Source organism: Vicugna pacos, chromosome 25 (genome assembly GCF_048564905.1).
Source record: "Vicugna pacos chromosome 25, VicPac4, whole genome shotgun sequence".
Classification (NCBI taxonomy): domain Eukaryota; kingdom Metazoa; phylum Chordata; class Mammalia; order Artiodactyla; family Camelidae; genus Vicugna; species Vicugna pacos.
The window spans coordinates 9,359,606-9,372,163 of NC_133011.1; the positions used below are offsets into that span (position 1 = coordinate 9,359,606).

A 12,558-nucleotide genomic window follows, 5' to 3' on the forward strand; every position below is an offset into this window, starting at 1 on the left:
GTCTACTAGGATAGGATTATCAGTGTTGCCAGATGCCATAAGGAGATTGAGTGAAGCAAGGACTGAAGAGACCATTGTATTGGGCACTTGAGAGGTCACTGATAGCTCAAGGAAGGCATTTCCAGTGGCAGGATAGGGATAGAAGTCAGACTGAAGTGAGTTGAAAAATGAATGGGAGGTGAGGAAATGGGGAGAATGAGCATGACTTTTTTTTTTTTTTTACTCTGGATTGGGTGTTAGCTAGAGAAAGCTGCAGGGTCAAGCAAGGGTTTTAAGTGGAAGTAACTTGGGCATGTCCACATATGAGAAGAAATAAATAGCAGATAGGTTGGTGATGTAGAAGACAGGAAGAATGATTAATGGCATGAGGTCTCAGAAGGTGAGAAGAGGAAGAATCCAGATCACCAGTAGGACTGACGCTGGATGGAAAGAGGTTTATACCAGATATCTACCGCTGCCTAACAAACCACCCCAAAAGTTAGTGGCTTAAAATAGTTTATTAGCACATGAGTCTGTTGGTCAGAAATCTAGATGCACTTAGTTAGGAAGTCAGTTCTTCTGCTGATCTCAGCTGGGCTCACTCGTGAGGCTGCAGTCAGCTGGAGGGACAGCCAGGGCTGGGTGGTCCATGGTGGCCTCGCCTGCATTTTTGGTACTTGGCAGTCTGTTGGCCAGGGTTCTCTTCCATGTTGCCTCTCCTGCAGACTAGCCTAGACAGGAGAGCAAAAGCAAAAACTGCAAAGCCTATTGACCTAAGCTCAGAGCTCTCACCGTATCTGCTGCCACATTCTACTAGGCAGAGCAAGTCACAAGGTTAGGGCAGGGCCGAAGAGTAAGGAACAAGATGTTAACCTCTTGATGAGAGTTGCTCAGAGAATGTGTGATAATTAGCAACTTACCACAAAAACCTCCTCCTGCTTTGAAATAGGAGAGAGAGAATGAGGACGAGTGTGTGTATAGATGTGGTTTGTAGTGAGTATTTGCTGAAAGGAAAAAGGTGGGGGCAGTAGGAGGGTTTTATAAAAAGTGATTTTCCACAATATCTAACCCTAAATCTCACTCATAATCAGCATTTGATAAATGCTCACTGAATAAATAAATGTTGAGCTGTCTGATAATGTTTCTGACATTTCTCAAGAACATAGATTTAAACGCTTAATTTAACAATATGGAAATTATGAGCAGTATTCTTTGTATCATGTTGGATGCTTTTGTGTATATTCTACGGACACATGAAAAGAGGTCCTCTAATTTCAAAATGTACACTTTAGTATACTGTCAGTGCAATTAGACGCTTAAGTAAGAGTAGCTCCTGGTCTCCCCGACCTCCACCCCTTTGACCTCCCAGTGGCCTCTCATGGAAACTATTATAAAATAGTAAAATGCTGCAGGAGGGGATTAGCAGTAAGCTTCAACTGAGACCAACTTTCAGGCCCACATGCATGTCCAACTCCACCTACTTGTGTTTAACTCTGAAAAGGTTTTATTGTTTATCATAAACTAAAAGTACATCGTACGATTGACCAAGTATTATTGATTTAAAGTAGATATTATTGCAAGTTAAATTTGCCTCATATTGTCTCTTTCTCTAATCATGGAACTAGATCCCCAGAAACCTGCAGTATCGCCCTTGCTGTTGGGTAGGGCACAGCTGTCTGCATCTAGCAGTTCCATCTGGGGAGGAAGGATTGTATGCCTTCGCTCCCCAGTGGCAGTAACAAGCTTCTTTCTATTGTTGCTGACACTAAAATAGCTAAAATCAACAGTGAGGTAAACACTTCTTGGGACCATCTGGCAAGGATTGTAATCCAAAATATTCTGTAAATAAACACTGACCCCATTTGAGTACCTGAGACCTACCATCCAGTCACCATCAAATACATTTTTATTTCAGTTTCAAGCAGTAATTGAAAGAGCAAAATAGTAGACTGTAGACCCAGTCTCTTCACCTAGCTCTCTTAAATTCTCTTAAATATTTTTAGTTTCTTGAGAGATTCCAGGAAACTTACATTCTCTGAGGGAGATTATAGGGCCTAGTTGAAGTCACCAGTAAATGGGGCCCTAACAGTTTGGTCATTAAGTATTTAGTGAATAGAACATATTTGGAATTTGTTCAGTTTCTGTTGGGAAATACATTCACTCTATTTAAATGAGAGGCAGAAGTTTGGGATTGAGTTTTCTTTCTCCTGTATGTTTCGAAGTTTGTGAAAGTGTTTTCCAAAATGACCTAGTTAAGACTTTTTAAGTCTTTCACAAGCAATGGCAAAGATAGAATTGTGATAGGACACTGTATCCAGTCCCAGGGCTGATTCCTGGACTTTTCTACAAGCTTGCATGAAAGAGAACGACTGGGGATTATTTCAGCTGCGAAGCACCCAGAGGAATGGCGCTGGTGCTGCTAATGGTCTCTCTGTCCCTTCTCTGGCAATAAATTTCAGACACTGAAATATAGCTTTGGAGAAAAATGTACTGAGGATTCCTTAAGATTTTTACAAGACACTCAAAGGCTTTTCACAAGCTAGTGCTCTGCAAATGTGAATTCTTGGTGTCTAAACATAAAGGTACTTGACTGAACTAATTTTAAATGTGAATTTTAATACAGAGTGCTTGGAGAAAGGAAATGCAGCTGGACCATTAAAACATGGTATTTTGCCATTTTTAAGTAATAGGAAATACTGATTAAGAATGTTACAAAGATTTCAACATACATATGATCGTGTTTAATCATAGCCTATTACCACAAGTCTGTGTGACAAAAGCGTTAACTCTGTTAAAGACAGTGGCGCACCTATTATGCTGTGGCACTTCTTAATTATTTCCATGCTGAACAGGATATTGAAGGGCTTATTATCTAAAGGTCAGAATAATGCCCAAGACATGGCCAAGCCCAATGAGCGTCAGATGCATGGAATGTTGGATGACTTCATAGTTATGAAATTATTTCATTTCTCATGATAATTCCTGACTTGCCAAGTTAGTGAATTTTAAGAACTCTGAGAGCAGATTTTAAGATAAATGTGAAATAATCCATACTTTTGGAGTCAGGGACTTCCCTTCAGGCATTAGTTCACATTTGACTTGCTTGACTTACACTTGGGGATAAAATGAGTTAGGGCAAGGTCTTAGATACCACATTCGCTCACTGGGAAAGAAAACCAACTTGCACAACTTTGGCTGGCTCATGTTTCTTGTTATACAGGCACTGAGAAGCAGCGGTTGCCATGAAATACTTTATTTAACCTTTACAAAAATGTTTTCTTAGTATGGCAAGGCAGTTTAGTTAAAGGAAAATAAATAACTAAAAATTTTGGATTTCTTTTATATCCATCTGTTGACTTCTTTTTTTGCTAATTAAAAATTAGGGTTAACAATCATAATTGTCTGAATTGCCATGATGACTAAAAATCAATTACAGACTGCATGAAACTACTTGGTCTTTTCTTAGGACACGTGTTGGCATGTCTTCTATTTTATGTTAAACTAAATTTTGCTGAATGATGAATGTTACATTTAAGAACAATTTAAAAGAAAAATTTTATTCAAATGTGGGTTAGGTTTCTCTATTGCGTATATTTGTATTTAGTCAAAATTGATTTTCAAACAAAAAGTACCTGACAATCTGGCTCAGAACCTCAGAACATTTATCTAAATCTGAATGACTATCAAACGATATCTCCAGCTCCTTATCTTTCTGGCTTCCATTTCTCAGCTTACCTAAAATATTCTTTATTATTTCCATCCAACATATTCTTACCTTTTCCACTGAAGAGTTGGGTTCAACCAAGAGCTTGATGACCATTCACTATCATTCTGTCAAGAAAATGTGTCTACACAACACCAGAATCTCCTGGCTGTTAGTGCTAAGCAATTAAAGTTCTTATTTATTTAATTATTTAAAAATAAAGTGTGAATTAGTTCATATTCTATACACAGACCATCCTGTTCTGTACACACACATACACATACATAACAAATTTCATGAATTTTCACTTTTCAACCCCTTATGGCAGTAGCATCAAGGGTGAACAGCCTCAAAGACTCTCTCACAATTCTGGACGTAAGGCCGCTATTAGCATCACAGCTCATGTTTTTTAAGTCATATATCATTTAAACATAGGGAAGCCCACACCCTTTAGAAACATGAAAACAACAGATACGTGTAATGTTGAAATGGCCTCTTTAAAACAAGCCTATACGTCATTTCATGCTTTTTTTTTTTACTGTGTACATTATATCTGATTCCATGATTAATGTGTTCCTAAAAAGTTATGTGTAAAAGTAAAAAATTTAAATATAAGAGAATTTGCTCAGTAAACCTTTTTGCAAAAAAAAATTGTGAAGTAAATTACTTTTCCCTAATTTAGATACTTTAGGTAACTTTTTAGCAAAGAATACCCAATTAAGCATCTTATTGTTTCATAGATAATGTATAAATTTAAAGTACCACTATTCTTCACCCTACTTTTTCTTTTTTTAACTTATTTTTCTCTTAAGTATGTAAATTTTAGTCAACGATTGAACAGAGACTAATGCCCACTGAAAAACCATAAATAAATTCTTCAACTCAGTTTATAGTTATTTATGAAAAATCTTTTTTAATTTTTAAAAAGATTTTATAACTTGATTGTAGATATACTGGAACATTGATTAAGCCTTGATATTTACTAAAAATGTGTGATACTGATATCCTATTTACTCATGGAAATTCAAATGATGTGAACTATAATTTCCTTCGTTCACAGCTACTGTTTTTGTTGTTTGTTTTTTTCCTGACTCTTTCTTCATCTGTTTATCTTGTGATGACTACTCATAAAATACAGTGGGCTGCTACTAGAATCTGTTGTTTCCTGGGAGCTACTATCTCTGAGTAGAAATAGAAAGACCAGGGAGATAGTGAATAGTATATTATTTCAAACAACCCAACAGCTGTCACTTTCTGTGTTTCAGTGTCTTTAATGTTGCAGTCCCTGGTGTTTACTGATGATTGATGCTCTGAGGGGAAGTGACAGTTCCTGATCTAAGAGTTCACTGCCTCTTCAACCTCCCTTTCTCTACCACTGTCTCTCAGGAACTCCTCTTACTAACTCTCAACTCTCCTCATCGCCAAGAATCTACAAACATGCCTCTTGGCTTCCCAAGAGCAAGATCTGACCTCCTGAAATGATCCTTGTTCCGGTGTGACTCTTTCCTTTCCAGGATCAAAATGTAGTGGCTCCATTTGGATTATAGTCAGAGCTATTGGAGGAATAGCTTTGATGAGTTCATAATATAAAGTTTATTTTCCAAGTTACGTTGACAAGAAGTTATTTGAACAAATGTTTTGAAGCCATAGTTTGCTACTTTTTTCACTTGTCTTTGTTTGTAATGCAATCAGTATGTTTTGGAGACATTAATTTTGTACAGAAAGAACTACTCCAAGTTAGGCCTTCACCTTTGTTTATTAGAAAATAGTGATCTTATATGTCTTTTTATTCTATTTCAATGTGTCTTTTATTTTTCATGTTACTTCTTTGGATAAGTAAAATATTTCAGTCTCTAGTCAATCTTTTATTTCCCCAAGCATAATACCTCTGGAGTCCTACAACGGTTTTTTCCTTCCTTTCATAAAGTTTTACAGTATAATTTTTCTCGTTAGATATCTCTCCACTATATCGTGAGAATTTTCTGTGTGTCTGTCTCATTTGTGTCTGTATCTGCCATGTGTAGTACAGTTAGTTGGCTTATGGTAAACATTAAATAGATGTAGATCCTGAAAATATTTGCTAAATTGAAAAAAAAAAAACTATTGCCCTAGGGAAAAAACTCAAATAATTACATTAAACTGCTCCAAGAATCATGTTAATAAGTATTACAGCAAGCCAGACCCTGTGTGAGGAGCTGTGGTAGAACCTGCAAAGATGAACCGAGGATCGTGTCACCCTTTTAGCAAAGTGCCGGCAGAGCAGGTGGGGAGGCGGTGACACTGACTAGGACCGACGAGGAGACTTCGTGCAGGAAGCCGAAAATGAGTTTTTAAAATTGGCATGTATAATTCCTTTTTACTTAAAATGCAGGCTCTGTATGCTTTCTATTAGACAGTTTTTCATTTTAACAACATTAATTTTTATCTGATTGCAAAGTAATACATATTTATAGCATGAAATTTGGAAATTACACAAAAGCACACAAACACACAAACAAAAAGGAAACTTAAAACACATAACCCCAAGATAACCACTGTTAGCATTTGGGTATATTTCTAGCCATTTTCTCCCTTAGGAAAAGGCATATATACTTTTTTGTTCATTTTACAAAAATGGGACATAGACTGCACATATCTTTTTGTAATGTGCTTTTTTCCAGTTAACCTTTTGCTAAGTAATATTATTAACATTTTTTCATGCTGTAATTTTCTTCAATGGCTTGAGAGGATTCTACAAGGAACTAGATTCAATATCTTATAATAACCTATAAGAATATGAAAAAGAATATATACAACTGAATCAATATGCTGTACATTTGAACCTAACACAACATTGTAAGGGAACTATACTGCAACTTAAAAGAAGAGGAGAGGCTCTGAGTAAGCACACTTCTCAGTAAAGTTCAAATCTTATACCTTGCCCTCCTCAGTGCTGTGGCCCTAGGCAGGTCACACAGCCTCTCTGTCACTCAGCTTGTCTTTTCATCTGTAAAGTAAAAGTATCTGTGTGTAAGATTGTTTTAAGGAATGAATAAGAAAATATATATAAAAATTACTCAGCCCAGTGCTTGACACAAAGTATGTGTCTAATAAATGATAGCTGTTATTGTTTTTGATTATATTTTATTTGACCAATTTCCTAGTAATACCAACTTTCCATTATTAAAACAATACTGGAATACATGTAGGTGAATCTTTGTGCATATGTATAATTATTGTATTAGGATAAATTCTTATTTAGAATTGATGTCAGTGAGTATCTGAAACTAGACTTTTGATACAAGGGTAACCCCTCCAGCTGCAGTTTTCATCCTAACCAACACTGAGTGAGTGTGCCAGGGTTCCCTGTTTTGCAAGTGGTTGTTTTATGCCGATTGCACAGAATTTGTGGCCTTCACTGAGTTCAAACAGTCTTGAGGGAAAACCCACAAGCCTCAAAATTTGTGTGATGATGCTTGTGTGATGACAGTGAAGCCTCCATTGTATCACCTCCTGAAAGGTGGATTTGGAAAGCTTTCTTTTTCTTTCTCCTCTTTCTTCCAGATTACACTGCATCAAAGAGTCCAAGTTGTTCTACCAGAAAAAAAGGGTTCAATTTGATTTATTTCCACTTTATCATTCTTTTAGGTGTGAGATTATGTTCTATAAATGTAAAAGGGTGTGTAGGGTCTTAAGAATTTTGGTGTTGAATCAGGGTGACACCAAGCATTAGCCATTGTCTAGAAATTTTCCTGCTTGGCTTTTAGCATTATTTCAGATACTCTTAAGTATCCTGAAATTCAGTTGCCTTGAAAAAACAATAATGAGCTACAGATTTCATTTTGTTTTTATGTCAGTTTATTGGTGTGAAATGTACTGTCAGTCCCACATATGCATTCTAAATAAGCAGTTAACTTTGATCAGTTTAATTCAACCTGTAGCTTTTCATTCATTAGACCAAGAATTTTTAAAATATTTTAACTTAACTTTCACTCATGTTGCTCACCTAATAGATCATTTGAGGTCTGCTTTGTGCTGTAATATCAATATTGCAATGTCTGAATTAATGATCTAAGGGATTACAGTGATTTGTAGTTTAATCTAGTTATCATTATCCACATGAAGCTAATCTCTTGTATTGAAAGGTCATTCATAATCGGAGTTGTTTCTAAATATTTTGATTTGATTCTCATTTTATGATATTTATGTGTAAATATTGCCTAAAATTTCTGAATATCTACTTTGAGTTATTTTTCAATAATCTTGATTCATTTATTCAACAAAGATTTTATTGAATGCTTACTATGCACTAGGCTCTTGGTACATAGAGATAAGTTTAGAAGTTTAAAAAATAAATAAGCTTAAGCTTTAATATATATACTAACATACATTATATATTATATATTTATTATATATACATCTATGCAGTAGCTTATTTCACTTGGATTTCACATTAATTTTTTAGAACTCCTGAAATGTCTTAAAAGACTACAGTGAATTAGGGAAATATGTTGAAGTTATTTAGATTTTCAGTTTCTTTTTAGAACATTATATATTACTGAATAGTAAATTATTGTAAAATGTAAAAAATATTAAAGTGAATCTGGAGACATTTTCAATTTCTGATTAGATAGAAATCATCTTGATAATAGTTTTAAAATGAATAGTGAAATAAAGTTCACAGAAAAGTATCTAGTACCTTCATTTATATTTAAGAGATACTTAAATTTTTTTTTCTTAACTATCCCCTTTCTCTTTCTCTTCCTTGGAGTACCCTGTTCTCCTGGATTTCATCTTGTTTTTCTTTCCTCTGTAATCCGTGGAATCCTCCCTTTAGATGTGACTGTGGGTGGTCCTGAGAGCTCAACCCCCAATCCCCTGATCAGTAATTCAGTCTTAAGTTTTACTTTATATTGAAAAACATGAGTGAGAAGTTCTGTGCTCCCATTTGAGGTCTTCGGTGGAAAAACTACGAATTTAATCTGGCTGCCAGTGCAGCCCAGCAGGGTTGCGGGTGGGGTGATCCGCTGCAGCCCCTTGAGCCCTTCCTTCCATTGAGTGTGGCCGCTGTACAGGCTGCCTTATACTTAGTTTCAGTTCCCACTGAAAAGTTCAAACAAGAGTGGTTCCTATTTGCCTTTTTTCCCAATGGAAAATACTAGACACTGGCTAAGTAGGCCACAGAGAATGAGAAGTTCTGAATAGAAAAGGTGGTGAAGGAAGTGAGTCAGTGAGGGAAACTTAATTAAGAAAACAAAAAAGAGGGGAAAGAAAATTTCCAAGTCGATAAGAGAACATTAAACATACCTTGTGCTCTAGGCAAAATGGAGGGTGATATCTCGCTAAGCCTGTTGGCTTTTTTTCTCACGTGTTTCTGGCCTACGCTGCCCCTCGTTCTGTGACCGTTGTCCTCACGTCTGCACTCCGCTCTCAGCATCCTTCAGCACATGGTGCATCTAAACAGAAGGCTGATTCCTGAATAAAGCACAGCTTCCTTAGCTTAGTAAATCAGTGCTGGCCACAATCTCTATCCACCTGTCTGACCTTATCCTTCAGTCTTTTTCACATGTTCCCTTTTCTCCGGCCAGTTGAGACTGTTAACTTTGCCCGGGCAGACCTTCTGACTTCACCTCTCGGAGTGTGCCTTTGGCCTGGAAATGACTGCCATCTTTACCAGTTAAAATCCTACCCCTAACTCTAAGACCCAGATGCTTCAGGGAGCCCTCCTAATCACAGCAGTCTAAACCAGCCCTCCCTTCTCTAACTCCTGTATCAGTTTGTACTTCTTCTAATGCCTCATGTTAGTTATTTGTGCATGCCTTATTTTCCCTGCAAAATCTTAAGCTCCTTGTGGGACAAAGAACAAAGCTCTTCTCTTTATTTCCCCCATAGTTCCTAGCATATTACCTTCCTTATAGTATCTGAGCAAGAAAAATGTATTGGATGAATGATAGAAGTCTCATAGAATTAGGCAGTCTAACATAAATTTCAAATTTGTATGCCTGATTTTATAGTTTCCTAGATTTAGAAGTAAAAATAGATACATGAGCATATGTTATTAAATGGAGACTTTTCAGTGCCTATAGCAGTGAAATTTAGTGAGTTGGTCCAACAAGAACGGAACTTCCCACCCTCAGTTGAAGTCCATGGGTATCTGAGCCCCACAGTCTAGTGCCCAATTCAGTCACACCATGGGAAGGAGGACTAAAGTCCTGCTGGGTCTTTTTGTAGATTTTCTCTCTTAGGAATGTCATTCGTTTCCTAATAAATTACATACATCTAATTGCCAATGATATTTAGATGCTTTTTAACTGTAGACCAAACATTACAGATTCTCTACTGGTGATGCATGTGGGTAAAAATGTCATGTTTTTCTCCCACTTAACTTTTCTGTGTGAACTAACTCCAAATATATCTGAATTTTCATAATTCAAGGAAAATATACGTGCCAACAATTTGAGAACAAATAGCTGCCAAGCGAAACCTGACAGCATATTCCTTGGTGACATTCAGTCATTAAAAGCTGTGGACACAAAGTGAGCAGCTACCTAAAACTGAGCTCATCTGCAAATATGAACACTCCTCAATTAAATTTACATTGTGTACACTAAAACTTTCTTTAGAGGCTATGGAATTTTCAGGAAAAATACAGCTGGACTTGACCTTAAGTACCTTGCTTCATTATTCTTTTTTTGTCATTTCCAGCTACTAGTCTCTCCAAAGAAAACAACTTTCTTGTTTCTTTTAGTTTTGTGTGTACCCTGAGCTTTATTCCCAATTGCTGCTAAAAAAAAAAAACTGAAATGGTTCCAAACACTGCTATTGTTTTCCTTTTTTTTTTTTCCTGTAACTAATATTTAAACATCAAAGATACTCTGGTACTTTTATGTTGTAGAGTGTATATAAAACCAAATTTTTCCTAAAGGTTTTCTTTTTTGTTTTTTCCTGCCGTCCAAGGTTTTTTTTTTTTTTTTTTAGCTGTTAGACTTCTTTTTTAAAAGTCATCTGAATGGTAGCCTTTTGATTTCAAAAGATCACTAGCAGTTATATGGAGGAAGAACTGGAGTGAGGCCATATTAAAAACAGGGAGATGAGTTAGGAGATTTTTTTTTTATGTATTTTATTAAGATACTTAAAAACAAAAAAAAGTCCTCTCTTAATTTTCCACCAAAAGTCATATTATGATGACCAGTGACCTTGGGAAATTTTCAAATTAAAGCACTTTAAAAGAGGTTCTCCTAATGCTAAAACTTAAAAAAAAATCTTTTCATCAAAAACTTTTATTATGGTGGCAATTTCCATGTAAATCCTTAATGTATTTATTTCAAGAGCCTATTATGATAGTTCTTATAGAATTTTTTAAAAGTTTACTCATTCTGTTAATTGGGAAAATGTTTCATGTGATTAGCCTTTGGCTAGCTCTTGTAAAAAAAATTATATATGATATGAAAGAAAATATTAATTTTGTGTATCATCTAAATGTTTTTTCTAAAATATCAGTTTTATTTCTTTACACTCAGTAATCATATAGAACATTGCTTATTTTCATTTAAACATGTACCCTAAAGAAGCAATAATTGTTGTTGTTTTGGAATACTTGTTCAGTTAAACTGATTTCCTTAATCGCAGTTAGTGGGTAGGAGTAGAAATAGAAAATATTTGCCAACCTTGAAAGGAATCTAAATTTTACCAACATATGAATGTGGATCAGGAGACTCAATTGGTAAAAGTTACAATAGACACACACTAGAAAAAATAGAACAAAGACATTTTCTCACACATTCAAAATGTTAAAGGTATTTCTCACTTGATATATGTGATCTCATAAGGAGAATATATTAAATGAACTGTATCCTCAAATTGCTTTTGTGTTCTTTCTCAGGAGAAAAAAATAAGGAATGGCAATTTAGGGTCAAAAATAATGCCACAAACCAAATTTAGCTTTAATTACTGTCTAGCCGTAAGAAGGAATAAACTATTCAGCCAAGACCAAGGTTCTTTGATCTCACATTTCAGCCTTCTTGTCCTCCAGATGAATGAAATGGTCTTTCCTCAAATGTTCACCAGGCCTTTTACCATTTGATAGGACAATTATTTTTAAGAAGGTTTAAAATGTGATCTGGAAAACCACATTGACTCTATGTGGCATATTTGCTATTCTTAGCCTGGTTGAATAAGCTGGAAGTGGATGAATAATGCAGGTTAGAAAGAAAACAGATGCTAGATATTACAAATAGGAAGGTTTTCCAGCAATGAGACTTTCATTTTAGGACTAGATTTTCGTTGGCACTTTTGGCATTATGATGATTATTGTTTTTCTCTCCAGCTGTTACACATCTGCATTGAAGGCTGGGGCAATTGGCGCTGGTCAGAGCCCTTCAGTGTGGACCATGCTGGGACGTTTATTAGAACTATTCAGTACAAGGGTCGTACTGCTTCGCTCATCATCAAGGTCCAGCAACTCAGTGGAGTACAAAAACAGGTGAGTTCCTTTCTGTTCATGACCCAGATGACTCTTAATTATTTGGTGTAATTAATGGAAGGGAAGTGTAAAGAAATGAAAATAATCACTTAAAAAATCACAGGACTGAGCCAAGTTATGCCTACCATTCCCCTGCACATGAGCCCTTAAAAAGTGCTGGTTGATGATTGTGATGATGATGGTGGCTTCATCCCCCTTGTCCCAAGCCTTTTACAAGAGCTGCTAACGAGCAGTAAAATTTACTGATTTTCATTTCACCTCTTCTCCCTGTCACCACCTACCTTCTGGTGGAGGTGCTAATGAGCTGTGAAATGGCCAGAGGGTCTTTATGGAGAAGAAAAAAGAAGCGAAGGATGGTGAGGACTCTGGATAATCCAACAGTGGATAACCAGGAGTTGATTCTCATACGTGCAAA

The 12,558-nt window shown here is 36.0% G+C and overlaps 1 protein-coding gene across 5 annotated transcripts in view; it reads left to right on the forward strand.

Moving 5' to 3' along the window:
* The window catches only part of VPS13B (vacuolar protein sorting 13 homolog B), a 625,623-nt gene that overhangs the window by 554,053 nt on the left and 59,012 nt on the right, over window positions 1–12,558 (forward strand). For all 5 annotated transcript variants that reach the window (XM_072949533.1, XM_072949529.1, XM_072949532.1 and 2 more), the window contains exon 44: window positions 11,988–12,143. In XM_072949533.1, coding sequence (XP_072805634.1) covers window positions 11,988–12,143 — 156 coding nt within the window. The remainder of the gene's footprint in view (window positions 1–11,987; window positions 12,144–12,558) is intronic.